General features: G+C 37.0%; 1 protein-coding gene across 1 annotated transcript in view; it reads right to left on the bottom strand.

Moving 5' to 3' along the window:
- LOC139715629 (otoferlin-like) overlaps positions 1–14,215 on the bottom strand; it is a 141,286-nt gene extending 127,071 nt beyond the window's left edge. Inside the window, exons 1-3 of the mRNA XM_071627189.1 lie at positions 13,771–14,215; positions 4,066–4,124; positions 1,293–1,381 (exon numbers count right to left, since the gene is read on the bottom strand). Coding sequence (XP_071483290.1) covers positions 1,293–1,381; positions 4,066–4,124; positions 13,771–13,849 — 227 coding nt within the window. The 5' untranslated portion in view covers positions 13,850–14,215. The remainder of the gene's footprint in view (positions 1–1,292; positions 1,382–4,065; positions 4,125–13,770) is intronic.
- Between the last annotated feature and the right edge of the window lie 4,692 nt (positions 14,216–18,907).

The raw sequence follows: 18,907 nt of genomic DNA, 5'->3' as shown, positions 1-18,907 counted from the left end.
AATCTGCTATGCATTGAGCAATACGTGATTACTGCAATGGACAAGAATTCAAGTGGCAATTTAGACTATACATGTAGATCATATAGATACACCATACACATTAATTTTAACTTGACAGAGTCATGGAAGACTGGGGAGAAACCTTCAGCTTTTGGCATCATTGTAAAGCATGCCTCAATACGTTTCTCAAGGCATAGTCAGTGATGTTTTTTCATCAAGCTTGAAGGTTTGTGTGTACGTGTGTTTATAGAATATTTCTCTATGTTTCTCAATGAATAGTCAATGACTATATTTCATAAAAGCCTTGAGCTGCGTTTAGTGTGCTTGTTTTTTTAGGTTTTTTTCTTTCTTTCTTTTGAACCTTTGACCGCTCTAAGTGTAATTTTAAAACATCAGTGAACAGAGGGGCCATCCGGGAGTGGCAGTAAATGTAAATTCCATTCGAAGAAGGTCTTCTTTTATTATTTTTCAAATGGAGTCTCGCTTTCCTACACCTGAGTGGGCTGATCCAGGTAAAAATGCTTTTTATATAGATGTGCTACGAGTGGCCTACATCAAATGAAAAAAAAAATAGGGAAAAACAAAGTTTCAGTGATCAAAACATCTTCTGTAGTACAAATAGGGCTCACAAGAGAAATCTTATCAAAGCATTATTTTCTGCATCAACTACTGGAATGTCTTGAAAGTATAGAGAGAATTCCACATATTTTTAGTTTTCTTGGCATAATGAAACACCACTTCATTTGTATAAATACCAACTTCAGAAGACAGAGGGAATAAAGTAAAACCTGCCTTAATGACCACCTGTGTAGTGGCCACCTGCCATATACAGCCACTGAAAACAGCAATTTCAAACCCATGGAACTTTTTATCATTTTTTGTTATGCTGGACATGCAATGAGCAAAGTTGAGGAGAAATCTCCCACGCTTTGCCATGATGTAAATTTTACGATAAATTTATCATTGTTTCTTTCAAATGACCAGTAGATATATTATTGTACAGGCATGACTTTTGCACACAAAACAATGACATAAACTGAGAGTTTACATGAGAATCCAACAGGGAACACTGCTTTATAATATTCAATCACTACGCCATGCAAGCTACATGTGAGAGGAACAGAATCACAGATGAAGCTTTCATGATACTGTGACATTTGGCGATTTATCGATTGGTTTGGGCGGGTTTGTGTGTTTGAGCAAAATATGCCAACTTGGCACACTGAGTCGGGAGTGCGAACATAGCACATAAAGAGTTAAAATCATCTGGAAAAGCCTTTGGGGGAACTTACTTGTTGGAGAGGTACTTGCTGAAGTTCAGGACGTTGATCTCGACCATCTCATGACTCTCAATACTGCTACCCATGGCCCACTCAAATTGCTGTGGAAGGACACAAAAAGAATAGAATGAGACAATGGTCAAAGTTTAGGAATCGACCCCTCCTCATCGGCCAATGCCTGACAGAAATGAACTTCATAGGCTGTAATTCTTGGTGCGCATCATGAGACCAACACCCACAAGTCATACAGCCCATGAGTTTGACACTAAGCAAACAAGGCCCACAAGACCGACACATCAAATCCTGTGTAGAATGTGTCCAAAGCATGGGCTGTTTTTACCTAGTGTCGGTCTCATGGGCTTTATTTGCCTAGTGTCGAACTCGTGGGCTGTAGGACTGATGGGTGTCAGTCTTGTGGGATGACCCCGTAATTCTCACCACTTATAGAAGATGGAAAATCCTCCCTGACAAATCATACGCTATACCTTTGTATTATTACTATTAATGTTGAAATATGCAATTTCAGAAACTACTTCTGATAAAAAATAGACAAGATTTCACAAAGAGCATCAGGAAATGGCAGAGCCTAAGGTGGACATCCAGATTAAGTCTTTGTGTACTTAGAGTGTGGATTAGCACAGACAACCCCATATATATACACTGTTCAAAGTCCCTGGCACAGACAGAAGCGGTTAAGTGCCTAGTGGCTGACGGAAAATGATATTCCCACGGTGACAGGCTTGCTCTGAACATTAAAATTCTACAATGACAAATCTAGAACTCAACATTTTGAATGTTAAATTCCCTTTATTGGCAAAAAAATCAAAAGATGCATTTGTTTTGAGATGTTCAGTCTATCAAAAAAAAAATCCTTTAACTTTCAACAACGCAATGTGGGAATTACATTATATGTTAACAAAAACAAAATTTCAAAGAGTTGTAGAATTTTCTAGGATGCAATGCTTCAGTACAATATTGTGTATGTATGGATTACACATTTTGCTGAACCTTTTTGGTTCAAAAGACATTTCTATCCTTTAAAAAAAATCTAGACTATACAGTAATTCATCTGATCACTCCAGACTGATTCAGACTGCTTGTTTTTTAATGAATGCTGTAAGAACTACAATAACAACATGCTCCAGCACACTTTTATAGATAATACAAGGCATGAAGGTAATGAATGGAAGGTTTATTTGTATTGTATCACATCATCTGTCAATCAAAATTATCCCATTGAGTTTTGGAGGCTAAACAACATTTCAAGAGCAACTGTTAAAATGTAATCATACATGTGTACAGCTGGCTACTGATGTGAAAATATTCAAGGCATCTTGTACCACATATACAGTATGCCACACCTTGTAAATTCTATCGAGTCAGATAAAATGACAGAAATTTGCAAAATGCTATGCAACAAAATCTATATAATTGAACAAATCAAACAAAATTGAAGTTTGATGGGGACCATATTTTATTTCAGGAATAATCATTAAATTTGAAACAAAATTGCATATATTCATAATGTACTTGTCATGCATTTTCAACTGTAGTCATTGAGCACAAATGGGCAAAAAATATCAATTTGGAAACAAAATTTAAAAAAAAAACAACTCTGAGACAATATACCCACAATACCAGGAGCAATACTGAAGGTTAACAACTGATAAAGAACAAGAACATTCTAGAAACAGGCATTAAAATAAGCACACATATAACACACCGACCTGACTATTCCTAAATCAATAAATGGTGGTTCATGGCAAATACAAAGACCTATTGTGTGTGAGACCACTGTTCACAATCACTATGACTGAAATTGTGGAGTTCCCCCATTGAAATACTCAGCACACTGGGTGTTTGACATTTAGAACAAGTAAATTTATGTGGGTCCTGTAAATATATACGTATGAAAGGAAAAATCTATGGGTACAATGTGTCGCTGCATTCACATAGTCATGGGTTAGTTGGTTCTTCACGTGTTTAAATGAGAAATCAAAATGTTTGCTACATCAAACTAAGAGAGCATTATGAAATGAAATTTAAAAAAAAAAAGAAGCACGAAGCCCATGTGTATCCTTTTGAGGAAAAAAAAACAAATCTATGGTTAGATTATCATTAAGTGCACCTAATGCTGAGATTGTAATGTTTTGCTAAACTGTCTCTAAATGTTGCAACCTTTGAGTATCATAAGGAAAAATAAGTGCTGGCTATACTTGCCCAATAAATTTCCTAGAAGAGCTCAGACGAAAAAGTTCATAGATCACTCAAAAGGTTTTCTAACACCTCAAACTATAAACACAAGCATCATTACAAAAACAACAGTGGGTATTACATTTTAAGTTGACAGTGATACTCAAAGTTGGCTGTAAGTTACAATGTACATGCTGATGCTTTATAATTAGATTCCACATAAACATATGAAATGAACAGTGACAATAGGCGTTTTCACATCAGCCCGATAAAAATCCAAGCTCGAGATATTTTTCGTGATTGCGAATTAGAGCGCTATTTCATTTCTTATTCACATCAGCCCAAAGAGAATTAGCCCGCATATTTTTTGAGCTAATTCGACAGCTGAGTATGCTATTTCAGAAATTTCCCGAGATGGACTCGAGAAATTTTCTCGATCAGAGCGATACAATTAGCACGCTAACTTGTGTTCATATTATCAAATAGCGCGCTATTTCGTGATTGGGTTAATTTCCCAAGTCAGAAAATAGCGCGCTATTTCGAAACATCGGGCTGATGTGAAAACACCTAATGTCAGTATCCATATTCTTACCTCATCCCACACAACTTCGTTTCCCACATTTTCGAGGATCTGCGTCGTCTGGCTGACACCTGGATATAAAGAAAGCATATATAATGCATATTATAATATTTTGGTTGAGAAACTCAGCAATATCTGCCTCATGGGTATAAATTTAGAAATAAGGCTATAATATATGCACACATATCTCTGCCATATAACCTTTAGAATGAATGCAGAGTTGTATAAATGTACAGAGCTGCACCTGGTATATTATTCCACAAGTTTCTTTAAGTTCTATTTGCACTTTTTACAAGTACAAGGGAGATTTTTTAACAGTGTGCTAAAGTTGTCATTCAGGATAGGAAAAAAAAAACTTAAAACCATCATAATGGTTGCCATGGAGAGAATTTGTGAATAAAAGTATGCATAAACTTCAATAACAACCACTGTACAATAAGAGTTCTAGTTTTACTGCCCCACAGTACAGGTGTACATGTACGTTGCGGTAGTTGAAGTACTGTAGTACGACTGTAAGTTTTAAAGGTACATACAATTACGTTGTGGAGGGGTAAAACTATTTCAACTTTTCAGCAAACACTAATACTCATATGTACTGCTTTTTTTTTAATATGATTTGTTTGTTGAGCCTCAAAGAGGTTGATGATCAATAGTGATGCCCAGGAAATATGTGGATTCTACACCCAGTAATGGCTCATCAATTTTTAGGACAGTGTAGCCTATACTGATGTTCTTTTAAAGCACTTAACATGAATACTGTTTGAACAACAGTCATACATACATGTACACAATGTTAATTCGTTCCCTTTATTAACCAAGGGGATCCAGTGTATATTCCCCAAGTAGTGCATTAGTTGCTTTGTCAGGAAAACAAAATTTGATATGATAACCAATAAAGTATCAAATCACTCATCACTGTTTTAAACAGGCAAAGGTGTCATGCTGTGATTTGCAAAATATTTTCTTCAAAGTAACTAAAAGACTGTGATTGCAAACTGTATGACTCGTCCTACGAAAAAATAAAAAACATGATTTCCTTTCTTTAGGGGGATGGGGTGGAGGAGCAGGGTAATCAAAAAGGAAGATGTACATTTTTTTTTAGTATTGCTACGTGGATACTGCACAATGCACAAAACAATATAATCAAGTGTGTAGGTATTTACAATTCCAAGAAATGCTAGCCTTGTTTTTCCATTAGGTTCCACTTTCATAGAAAAATGTGACATAATGACTATTAAGTATTCAAAGTAATTTCAAGATAAGTGAATAGAGAGGATTTTGCCATCATGAAAAATTATGCACAACTGAGATATTATATGCATTCGACTCCATATCGTCTTTTTTTTCTACAATTGTAGTTGCCAAGGTCACAATCGAAATGCTATTTTACACAATGTAGACGGGAGTTCACATCAATAAATTGCTTCAGTGCAAAATGCAAAGATCATACACAAATAACCTCTGCATGTCATTGCCTGAAACTACTTTGGGTAGCCCACTGGGGAATATTCAAGTTCCTCAACAAGCAAAAACAGGCCAATTGACATTTTTCAGGTAACTGTGACAATATTGACAAACATGGTTCTGACATTTGCACACCAGCAGTCATCACACAAAGCAAGAAAAGAATGGTAAACCTTTGAATATGGCACTGAATACTTTATATACACCAAATGTAAACGTTGGCCGGCGACTCCTGTGCACAGGTGGGAAAGGAAGGGGTATCCATTACAAAGGGTGGGGAAGGCTACATAAATTTCATTTGTTGCTTTTTACCGTACACTTTCTGCGCCATGCACTGTACTGTATGTCTCCCCCCCCCCAAAAAAAAAAAAAACAATCAGATTTTCGTATTGATAACTTCCAATATGATTAAACTGTATGAATACTATTTCAGGGTCTACAAACATAACATTTTACCTCCATTTAGCAGAAAACCCCTTTCAATTTGGTTAAGTGGTCACAGAGAAAATGTGGATCGTTGTAAAAAGCATGTCATTGGTCTGATTCTTCCAAGTTGAGCACATTTGGATGCTCTTGGAACTGCATTATGTGTGAACATAATGGACATAACTTGGAGGGAAGGGATTCCTAAACATGCTCTACAAAAATCCTCATTTCTCTTTGACCAATGAAGTAAAATCAGATGGGGTTATTTGTAAAATGTTGGTGATAAGTTATACTTTCATACTCTGAAATTGTATTTGGATATGTTCACTGTTTTTAAATTTGTCATTACAGAGGGTCCCATTGTAATCTTTTGGGAGACATACATTGTACATTACTTTATACTTGCCATGCTTTTTCATCAGCATTCAATAATCAATCAAACTTGACCTACTGTATTTGTAAAGTTTAACAGATCCACTCAAGTGTAGCCTCTGACAAATAGACAGGCCATGGTGACACACACGGGATTAGGAAGATTAAGTAATCTCTACGAGAATATTGACCAATACGTTCCAGATACGTATCTGCACCCCCTTGATGAAGGAAGCACCCGAGGGTGCGTGTCAAGTGCCAAACAAAGCAAAGTAACGGTTTCTAATCTTCAATCTTTCGAAAACTGCTGTACGGGTTTACCCCCGGTCAAATACATTGTCCATGTGTTCTGACAGATCTAGCATTTGGAACAATGAAGATGAGAAGGAAAAGAAATGGGGAGAATGGAAAAGCAGAGAAAGGATGAGGACAAAAGGATGAATAGCTGGACAAGCAAAATCTACAATGCAAATGACATGTGTATTATGCATACTAATGTGCAATTTGTAGGAGTCACATAGTTTTCATACATGTACACACAATAGGCCAGTTTGCTAGTTCATTGAAATCAGTTACTTCTGGTAAATTTGTGTGATGTCCAGAGACTCCAACCCCAAGCACCTTCTGATCTGGAGATTCTCCCGCCTGAAACCCCTAGCAAACGGGAGACTCCAAGTTGATGTGGGCGAAACCCGAAGTTCCTAGGGTTCTAGATGCTCTCTGGTGCTATCTAAGGCTTATTTTTTCAGCATACAATAGCAATAAGTAACAAATCCTTTCTAACGGGAGACACAGAGCCAGGGCAGGAGAAATTAAATCTCAAGCGGGAGAACGGGAAATTTTGCAAAAATGGGTTTTCGGCGGGAGATCTCCCGTCGAAAACGGGAGAGTTGGAGTCTCTGGATGTCACATGTATACAAGTGTACATTATAGGTATGCAATTAATACATTATACGTGCATAATACATGTATTATAGAATGGGTAGCGAGAATCCTGCGATCTCATTGGTCGAGAGCTATGTGTTGATTTTTACTGGCCGCACGCTGAGTCACAGTGGTAAACATGTTATCGCGCACTTGTAGCAAGAGTACGCCAACTTGTAACAAAGATTCGCGCACTAAGCAAGCATTTGCGCACCCATTACGAGACGCCTATTGGCTAAAACAACCATGCATCAGTATTTACTGATGTATGGCTGGCCGTGTGTCCAGTAAAAACTGACGCATGGTTTGTGTATGCCAAGCCAAAAGGAAATGCATCCAGTAATTTTGTCATCGGTTAACACGATAGCAAAATGGGTTTTTGGCAAAAAAAATTACCCATTCTATAAATCAGATGACGCACATGTCTTTTCGTGCGTCAGTCGGAATATAGTGTGCATGCGGTAACTATGGAATTTAGCCTAAACCCACTCGGCTTCGCCTCGTGGGTTAAGCATTCCATAGTTACCTTATGCACACAATTCCGACTGACGCACTCAGACCTGTGCGTCATTTGTATACCGGTAGTAAGATACACATTCATAAATTATCATTCCACTTAAAATAATTTAGGGAAGACTGCCAATGAAAAATGCAAATAGTCCTTGTATGGAAAGACATCATCATTTTTGAAATCTTCATAATGTAAGCTTTCCAATGGTATCATATTTAAACTCAAAATAGGGTATAATGCATTATGAAGGAATATTGAATGGAAACTGATACAAATCTATAGATAAATTATGCATGTTGCTGTGGAGTATTGCTAGGTCAAACTCACAGAACTATGGATGAGGCTGTGAAGTGCATGTACACGGTGCAGTACTTTTCGATCTCCTATAGATGTAGACTTATTCCGTTCAAGGCCTGCGGAACAGGACGGGGAGGGGGGAGGGAGCTAGGGGGCTCTCTTACCACTTGCACACCCCCCCCCCCCCCCCGTCACTTTTTGCAGAAATAAATAGGGCTGACTATTTTCTTTTTTCTTTTTTTCTTTTTCAACCCCAGTAGTGGCTCCATTGAAATTTTAAAGGGTGTAACAGTTCTGGTCGAGGTGAAGATACAGCTTTGAACGTTTTGTGAGATATTCAGAAACCACTCTATGAGATGTCACAGAACATGCGGTTCTAAGGGGCATTAAAAGTTTATTCGATAAAAATTGGTTTTGAAATGGCTGAGATATCCCAAAACAAGGTGAAACAAAGAGATACTAATAAAGTTGGGGCATGTCACCTTTTATCATTAGCACTTTTTGGGATATAAAACTCAGCCATTTGAAAACCAATTTTCATCAAATAAATGTTAAATCCTTCTTAAAATTACATGCTCTTTCATATTTCATAAGAGGCTTTTCATTATCTCACTTAGGAATGTTCAAAACATGAATCCCTACCTCAACCAGTACTGTACAGTCCCTTTTAAAGCTATCTTCCTTTTTTTCCCCCTTTTTTTTCTTTTTGCTTGTCAGCCAATTAACCCAGAGGTGCACCAGAAAAAAAATGTTAATTAAATCAATCATGTTTTTTTGTTTGCTGAATTTGGGACACAATTAAATGTCATCTTAAATGAATTTCCTCCTCAATCCTCACAGTGAATTAACGTCCCTGTTTCGATACAAACCTGGCCATCTTTTGAATACAATTTAAAAACAAAGTATCGGCCCTGCTATAAACTTCAAAAGTAAATGCCAATCCAATCAACAGTGACAGGAAGTGAGGTAATTTCAAGAATTGTGGGATATATATCAGGGTCAAGAAGCTATAAAAAGCTCTATCATAGTAAAATGACAACATACGCCAAGTTATTTCTCCAACCTGCATAATCCCACAGATTGCTGATTGGAGCATTTAAAAACTACCGGATGTCCCAAAGATAGACAGATTTGGAAAATAAACCTATCATGTCGAAGGAACACCTCTTTTGTGGTTTGGTGCTGCATCATTTTTGATTGACTAAGACCAAACAGGGCCATTTATCTGGCAAAATACAACACAATTTACATAACATATCGGCTGTGAATATAATGTTCTCCCAACACTCGAGGCAGCCTTGCATCTCTTGTATTAGCTTGCCCATTTACATGAAAATGCCACACTTTTAATACAATAACATCTTATACATAATTTTGGGTGAAGTCAAATAAATGAAAAATCATCGCATGCACACAACCACACACAACAGACACTGTGTAGTACATAAGAACAGAAGAGAAAGAGTAAATGCACAACTACAATAATAGCTGATTTGATGATTATAATGAGGATGGTGAAGACAAGAATGATACAATTGTAAGTATGAAAAAAATAAAGTGCTACAACTGCATTAAAAAAAACACCATAGATATGTCTTTTTTTAACTGCACATATAATCTGTATGCTCACTATTGATAAGGTCAGTTGGGGGACTGAAAAACTGTACACAGTGAAAATTTGTACAGGTTGAGATTTTTTATGACTGTGAAGCCACACCAGTTGACTTCTTACTCAGGTGCAACAAAGTGGTCATCACACAGTTCAAATACCTTTCCATAATATTACCAACGTCCACCGGTAGTGCGGAATCAATTATCTCACAATGCTATGCACTGGGCTTCTGATGTTTGAGAAGCCCAGGTATGGAAGAGTGCACCCTTTTTGGCCAAACACTGTTCCATGAGGAGTATTGGCCCATTCCCAAACAAAAGATCACAGGAACCATCAGTCCACAGCACTGTTATGTGGAAGGATGATCGGGGAATTAGGTAAGGATTTGAGAGCTTTTATGGATCATGACAGCTTAGCATGGAGGTATTTCTATTGTTTGAATGACCAGCTTCAAGAAAGTGTGTTGAAGTGTTTAAAGAAAGCGAATCTCTCAGAGAAAGGAAGAAAAAATCCTGGTTTGTTACTGAGATTTCGATTTGATTTGCCCCCCCCCCCCCCCCCCCCCCCCGTAAGAATAGTGTATTCATGTTTTTTTAACCTGTGTGTAAACACTGTTGGAGCCTCTACCTACATTGTAGTAACATGCTTTAACCATCAGAGTTAGACATACATGTAATATGTATGATTTATGGCAGGATAAATTACTTGAATAAAACATTTTTAAAAACTGTCAGCTAGACCTGTTTGAAACTGGGATAACAGGTGGAACGGCTGTCTCTCTGCAACTTTTGCTGGCAGGGAAGCGATCCACTTTTATTGATGATTGATGCTTGCTCTGCAAGTGCATATTTGCCTAGGTGTGTTTGCATAGTGCATGGATTTAGGCCTGGCTTATGTCATGTGATTAAAAAATAAATAAATAAAAATGTGAAAGAAAGAGTTTACATACACGTAGTCCAGCAATGTACCTGCAGCATGAAATTCTCTATTGTAGTCTAAAGTAGAGAAATGCAAAGAGCTATGGCATCTTCTGAGTATGTAGTCATCAAAAAGTGTTGGAAATGTATTCAACATTAAATGATGATTTTTCCTCATGAGGACAGGGAAAGCTGACAAAGATTACATTGTAAGACTACACAGCTATGTTCTGAACTCATAATATCTATCAACAGTTGGAGAAACATTTAAGTCACCCTTTTTCTAGTCAACTATTTACGCCACTATTCACAGAAGAGACAGTGTTTGTTACATTTTTCATGCCACATAAAAAGTGATTCTTTTTTTTCTAAGGATGAGGTACGTAGAGCATACATTTGTATTATTCACAAGAAAGTCATACAAACTACACAACCTGATATCTATTAAAAGGGTTAAAAAGAGCTCCCTTTTTATCATAACAATTTTAATTATCTGCATATAGATCCAAAATACGGTATTGACAATACATCTCATATCCTACTGCTGAAACACAACTAATTCCATCCTCACTTTAATATTCCTCTCACATAAAGTGTAAATGCAGCCTCCTGCAAAACATGTACACTGTCGAGAATAAATGACCATTTGTGTTTCAAGGTTCATTTGGTGAAATGCACGCCACATCAGACAAATGGAATGGGCATAGTTGGTATTTTTGTTTTGTTCACAAGGCAGTAATATTGATTTTTTTTCTTTAACAAAGGAATATAATTCATAGTCTTCTCATTCCAAATTGCACAACCTGTTGCTAATATGAAATTTCACCAGTGCAGTGTGTGAGAGGAATAGTGGCATTTTTTAGGCTGGTGAGGTCAAGTTCTGCAACTTCTATGGAATCTACAAGTTAGTGTGTGCAAAGCTTATTGGAACCATTAAATACTGTCACTGAAACTTTTTTTTTTCTTATAAAAGTGTCCTTTGATTAGTGTGCAACAGTTTTTTTTTTTCCTTTCAGTCAATCTAGTTTCAAGGTACATTGTAAACTGTATCAAGTACCAAGATCAGACACTCAAAAAAAATGAACAACAGCTGTGTCATTTGTTTGTTCTTTTTCTGCAGTAAAACCATCAAAGTACACAAAAGAATATACAGATGAAATAAATTTTGATCAAATGTTTTTGGAGGAATCTCAGTAGATTTGATATGACATTTTTGTTATATTTAAAGAGATTTGTGTAGTGAGTGCATGTGTTTGTGTAAAGTGTAATGATCAACAAGCTTTGTAAATCTAACAAGTATCATTTTATTTATGGCTGGTAAAGAAAGTTAGAAAATAATTTGAAGGAATATATTCTAATAGGATAACAGAGACAGAATTGTTACAGACACCAAAAGGAAGAATGCAATCCAGAAATATATGCACAGAAAATTGTATACAATAATGCATAGGACCTGCAGCCAAACTTGCTCCAGTTACAGTTAGAACCTGTCTTTAGACAAAGATCACCTGTCCATAAGGACTACTAGGTCTTTGTGTTGTTGTTGTTGTTGTTGTTGTTGTTGTTGTTGTTGTTGTTGTTGTTGTTGTTGTTGTTGTTGTTGTTTTCCCCTACGAGCTTTTCACAAGTTAATTAATTGTATCTGGCACTATCACCTGCTCAGAAAGACTTTTTTTAAAGGACTAGTTTCCATGAAGTGGTCTTTCTAAACAGGTTTTGCTGAATATAATGTCTCCTGCACATCAAACACCCAATAAAAGACTGGCATACATTTTGAAACAGCAATGAGTAGGAACACACAGGTCTAACAAATCAATTTAGAGAGACTCTGTATTTATTTCTAGACTCACAGTGTTAAATGAAAATGTGATTGAGCAAGACTTCATACCATTTTCAAAATGATTTTGATTTAAGAGTGGAATCCTACACACAGAAAAGTGAGAGTTTTACATGTAGTTGCCTCTTGCAAAAAGTGAAAAATTTGTGGACTGTGAAAGTATCACTGTTTATCCAGAGCAATGATCAGTCATGGTCAGTCGCATACTGTAGTGTGCGCAAATTTTATAGGAGTTGATAACATCACAGCGCATTGTGATACACAAAAGTCTCTCATTAACATGCACGCATATCAAATTACACTTTTCTGTGTTTCCTTGACAAATGAATCTAAGAACAGATATCTTAATCAGAGTCAACTTAAGTTTATGTAAACACAGAGTAGAGATTCCTAATTCTACTTGATTGCACAATGAGCTAAAGAGTGAGTGAAATGAGAGATTTTCATTTAATTATTAAAAGCAGACGTATTTCCTCCTCTTGATATTGACATATATGTTCAGGGTAATATGATTCCCCATTTTCTGAAAGAGGTACAAACTAACTTTAGTTTAGTGCTCTTTCATTCATTGTACGCTAGAAAAAATGAAAACATGCTGAATTATCCATAGATGTATTTCTTTCACATTGTTTTCATCATTGTCGTCTTCTCAGATACTGATATTAAAAAAAGTCATAACTTTTGTCTCGAATGGACTATCCCACTTTCTTTAAACTTAATTTTGTGTTCCACTAATATTGTGCACACAATCCACATAATCCATCTGGGTTTAATCCTCCTTAACTAAGCCTAATAGATTTTAACAGCTGCTTCAAGAGTCCAATAGGGCCTATTGAATAATCTAAGTTTTCTTTCTTTCTTGATGGTGACAATCGTAGAAACTTTAATTTTTTAGAGGTTTGATTTGTCCATTACTGACCATAGAACAGTTGACAGGTTATATACAAATGTACTTCTACAAAATGCTTCTTCCCCACTTAATAAATCTTATGCCTTTATGGCTTACAAAAATAAATAAGTATAAATATAGTGGATTTCTAGAACCCAACTCCACCATTACATTTGATATAGGTTTAGAGCTTCAGGTTGGGCCTTATATGATAAGGCCAAAGGTTTGGTACCATGTTGATCATTATTCATGGCATGAACAAAATAGTTAGCCTCCATTTGCGATACCATGCCAGTTTTGTCAGCCCCCTGTAAAATCAAGCGACACGAATACCTTCGAATATTTTTAGTCTAAAGCGATCCTTCTAATCTTATTGAAAACCTGAGAAAGGAAAACGGAATGCTGATAATCAATAAACCACTGGGAGAGAAGACCTGTTTTGCTTAATCTATTATTTCGGTTCCTTACCCCTGAATGTTACTTTGGCTATCCGCTCCCCCTTGGAGCGAAATCCACGGGCACTTTTCAGGTGCACGATCAACGACATCTTGCTGGGATGTTTCGCCTGAAGATTCGGAGGACTCTACGGTCACAGACGATATCAGGCTTCAAAACGCCAAAACAAACTTGTCACGAAAGTTTCCCGATGTAAACCTCCATTTTGACGTCGCCCGACCGCTGAAGAGATGTGCTGACGTACATATACGTGCAGAGTATTAGCTCACTGTTATATTGGTCTTAAATAGGAGCAAACAACACGGAGAGCTCAAGAAAAGGGAAATTAGAATAAGAATGGATTACACAATAACAGATTCGTGGTTCAATACGTTCCCTGGCCTGTGGACCGCACTGTCATACGCTGTGTGATATCACGGGCACCCCCGCACCAAAATACACTGGTGCCGATCGCACCGCTGGGGTAGTCCTCTTCTACGACTGTAAAAAGAAGGCATCACCAACTCCACATCCAAGCACCACAACTCTCTGTGAGAAGAACGCAATACAAAGTTGTTGAGTTGTTCGACGCGTTCATTACAAAAAAGGGGGTTCCTTTCCCGACTAGTTGATAATTTCATTTTTTCCGTGGTAAACCACTGGAATTAATTTTCTCTCAAAAGACGTTATTGACAAAAAGCGAATAACATACGTTATGCTTTATTTTGAGATTAACATCGCTGCCGGTAATTCTAAACGAGACCAAGCATAACATAATGAAATTGCAGAATCACACCCATTATCAAATATGCGAGTCCGGAACAATTATTTAGGGAAGATGTGTTCCCACTGACGACATGTCATAAGTTCAAGCGGGTTATTTCTTTCTGAATATTTGCGCAATATAATAATTTATTCTGAAAAGTAGGATGTAATTTGGGCGAAAATTCTATGACTGCCTAGGGAACATTAAAGGCAAAGTTGCACCAGTCACTCGAATGCTGGATCTATTTCGTTTCCTGCTCTAGAACGATTAGATTTAATTTCCAGGATGGGACCAGACCTTATGCTTACCTTGGGAGCAATAATCGCATGAGACAAACCTACGGTTTCCCTCCTCGTATCAATTTTTCTAATTTTGCAAACCACTGTCTTGTTAAAAGGAGAGATATTTTTCCCAGTCTCCTACTCCTTCTCTTGTCCGTCTTCCTTGCATCCGTTTGTTGTTGTTGTTGTTGTTGTTGTTGTTGTGTTGTTGCTGCTGCTGTTGTTGTTGTTGCTGCTGCTGCTGCTGCTTCTGTTGTTGTTGTTAGTAGTAGTAGTAGTAATAGTAGTAGCAGTAACGGTAGTAGTAATAGTAGTAGTAGTAGTAGTAGTAGTAGTCGTCGTAGTAGTAGTAGTAGTAGTAGTCGTCGTAGTAGTCGTAGTAGTCGTAGTAGTAGTAGTAGTAGTAGTAGCAGTAGCATTAGGCCTACGTGGATGAGAACGTGCACTTTTACTTTTTTCTGGTGTTGAATCTTTATATCTAGACGCTCTAAATTCTGAATTTATGATCTTCGTTATTCTTTGTGTACACATAAGAGTCAATTTGTTCATTTACATAATTGTATTCGTCAATTCATTGTTTTCATTTACTCATTTATTCATCTTTCAGTTCACGAGGCTTTAAACGCAACCTCTAGCGATGTGCAAGTTGGAACAGGCCTAAATATATAGCAGTTCTACTAGAAAAAGAAAAGAAAATCAAATCGAATCAACTCATTTCAACTCATATCACATCGTATGATGATCACATCACATCACATCACATCAAATCAGATCAACTCGCATCACATCACATCACATGACATCACATCTCACCCCCACATGACATCATTATCACATCACATCACATCACATTGTATAGCTCTTTTGTCATTTGGTTATGTTTGGTTTAAATTTGTCACATCCATGTGATTCATTTTGATTTGATTTTAGAAGCAGAACAAAAAATACGAACGACCGAACAAACATCACATCATATCACATCGAGATCACTGCCCATTAAAAAGTAGAATTGTGCTCTGTAATGGGCCTGATTTTTCCAAGCATTTGTTCTGCAAGGTTATAAGAGAATCAGATTTCCTGCATGACTCAAATAATACATTCACGTTAACTTTCTATGAAACCATCAATTTGTATAACTCAAATTCTCAGTGTATTCCCTCGTATAATGTAATATCTACTATAACGCGCAATTCCGCGTTATAGGTAGAGTTGACATAACAGTAAATTATGATAGGGGTCTACTTTTCCCCTTTTCTTTCACCCGTCCGCTTCCTACGTCCTTGCTGCAGACATTGGAAACTAAATATCAGGCTGATTTTATATGGCTTTAAAGGCCCAGACAAACAAAAACAAAACAAAAAAAAGACAAGCACAATTACAAGAAGGACCATTCACCCTTCCCCCGCGTCTCTCTTGAAAAACTGTTCGTCTACGTTGAAATAGATAATCATGGCCAAGTCGGCCCACTAATTGGGAAAGTGGAACTGGTATGGTATTGAAATCAACTGCAGTTAATGAACATTCGATTCACAATTCATTGTGATGGGGATCTTGCAAATTGATATGGAACTGCAACTACATTGTATAGCTTGATTAGAAAAATGTCAAGATTCCGGGGAGGGGGGAGGGGGGTCTCCCCCTGACAGACTCTCATCTCCCTGATTACCCCCACCCCCCCCCCCCCCCCCCCCCCCCCCGGCCTACAGACCACCTATATCATTACTGAGTAGGCCTGCTACGAAGTGTATTATGTTGATTGCGCAGCAATATTTACCCTCATCAATCGCCCCTTCAGTCTCAAAATGACCCCGTCATTACATTGGTTTAGAGCCAATCATACAAAGAGAGTTTTGCCAACTCGGTTTCATTTGGGCTCATCATGGCGTGCATTCCTTTGTTACATGCTTGCCTACACTGTAAAAAATTTACTGTAGTTTTTACAGTAAATTGCTGGCAACTCTGCTGCACAGTAATTTACTGTAATTTTCATCTTACAGTAAGCTGCTGTAACTTTGTCCTACGGTAATTTACTGTAAATTTCTAATATCTACAGGGAGATACTGTACAATTTACTGTATCTTGCTGTAAAATTTAAAACTTTTGTAATGGTAGCTACTGTAAATTTTGGTTAAATTACAGTAATGTATTGTAATTTTTTGGTTACATTACAGTGATACTGTACAGTTCCTACAGTAGATTGCTGTAAACCTGCCCAATTTACCCCATACAGTATACTGTACACTTTTCACAGTAAATTACTGTAAATTTACCCAATTTACAGTAATTCACCCCATATACTGTACACTTTCCACAGTAAATTATGGTAAATTTACCCAATTTACAGTGAAATACCATTTAAATTAAAGTATTGTTTTACAGTAATTGACACAAAAATACACTGAAGTACAACATTTGCATGAAACTTTGGAAAGTCTTTATTGCATAAACACACAACACAACAATATCCTATTTCCAAACAAAAACAAAATCCAGATAAATGCCTCCGGCCACTTCGTTGGCGGAGGCATAAAAATAGCATTTTTGAGCTTTATGTAGTGATTCAGAGCAAAAACTCTGATTTCATGTATAAATTAGCATAATTAAAACAATAAAATCATTGAAGGAAATTAAATATACGATTTTGTACATTATGACGCAGGCAACATGCATGCTGATTTGTGATCGCGCAATCCACGGCTAAGTTTGTAGGGGGGCCATAATGCCCCCCCCCCCCCCCTCCCCACACACACACAAGACTACAAATAGCCTGGCATTTTTAGGTTTAAATTGCTCCACTTAATGCAATCGTCACACCAAAAAGATTTGAGCTCAATCAGACTTTAGCAAATGTTGCCAACAAAAGGCTTAAATTAAGACTAGTGTTCAAAAGTTATTCCAATGACTAATTTTAGAGATTTGAAAATTAATCTGGGTTTCATTTTCTTTACCCACACTTTGTAATATACCGGTACCTACTAAATTTTGGTCAAAGTATTTTACATTTTTTTTTGATGGCATAATGGACAGATATCACAATGATTCCTTAATCTTAATACCTTAACCTTGGTGGGCTGGACAAGTTAGTCCTATAAATTGAATGTTTACAATGTTCCCAGTAAGCAGCTTATCACAGTATTTGTCAATATCTTCATGAGCAAAGGCATACTATGCAGTGCAGTATACAACTCAAGTTTTGAAATTCTTTACAATTGATTAACCAAAACAAGATGAATGCGACTGCATCTCCTATATGCCTCCTCTGAATAGATGGCTCAAATTGTACTTTGATTATTGTGATAACCAGAATAAAAACATACATATTAGTTGACCTCTTTGACAATGGACCTCACACCTTATAACCCCAAAGTCTGATCACTTTACATCCTCCTAGTCATGAGTACAAAATAGTTGAGGTATATGAATGTATGATAACAAAGCTAAAACAACCCAACAACTTCATATGTATAATGACATCAATGACCTCTTGACTTTGACCTCAGTGAACAAAAATCTAATCAGTTTGTCTCACTATAGTGATGAATACTACATGTTGTTCCAAGTTTTAAGTTCATGGCTCAAATTGTTCAAGAGTGTTGTTAACAATGCAAAAACCTGAATTTTCATGGTAAGTGACCTTTGGCCTACATTTGTCACAATCTAATCTGATTGTCTTCCTATGGTGATACATACATGTACTAGTACCAAGTACAAGTTTGAAGTTAATGGAACAAGTGGTTCTTGAGATATATGGGGTGTTGCAAGAAAGTTGCAATCAATTGCAAATAATTGCTAATTTTGAAACAACCATTCTGATTGGCTCAGGGTCTGCCCTATTAAGAAGACATGCATGCAGCAATGATTTTGATTGGCCAGTGACAATCAGTTGCAATTAATTGCAACTTTCTTCCAACACTCCAATAGTGTAAACAAGGCAAAAAATCCTTCAATTTCAGAATTTACCTCTCTAACCTTTGACCTTTGACCTACATACCCAAGATCATCTACCTATGGTGATACATACTTACACAAAGTTTGAAGTTCATGCCTCAAATCGGTCTGGAGATATCGCATTAACAAGGCTAACGTCTACCAGCACAGCAACTGATGTCTGTGACCTTGACCT

The sequence above is a fragment of the Diadema antillarum genome, unplaced genomic scaffold (assembly GCF_040938485.1).
Source record: "Diadema antillarum isolate AM-2024a unplaced genomic scaffold, OU_Dant_1.0 scf00000006, whole genome shotgun sequence".
NCBI lineage: Eukaryota > Metazoa > Echinodermata > Echinoidea > Diadematoida > Diadematidae > Diadema > Diadema antillarum.
This window is presented reverse-complemented; position numbering and strand designations above follow the sequence as displayed.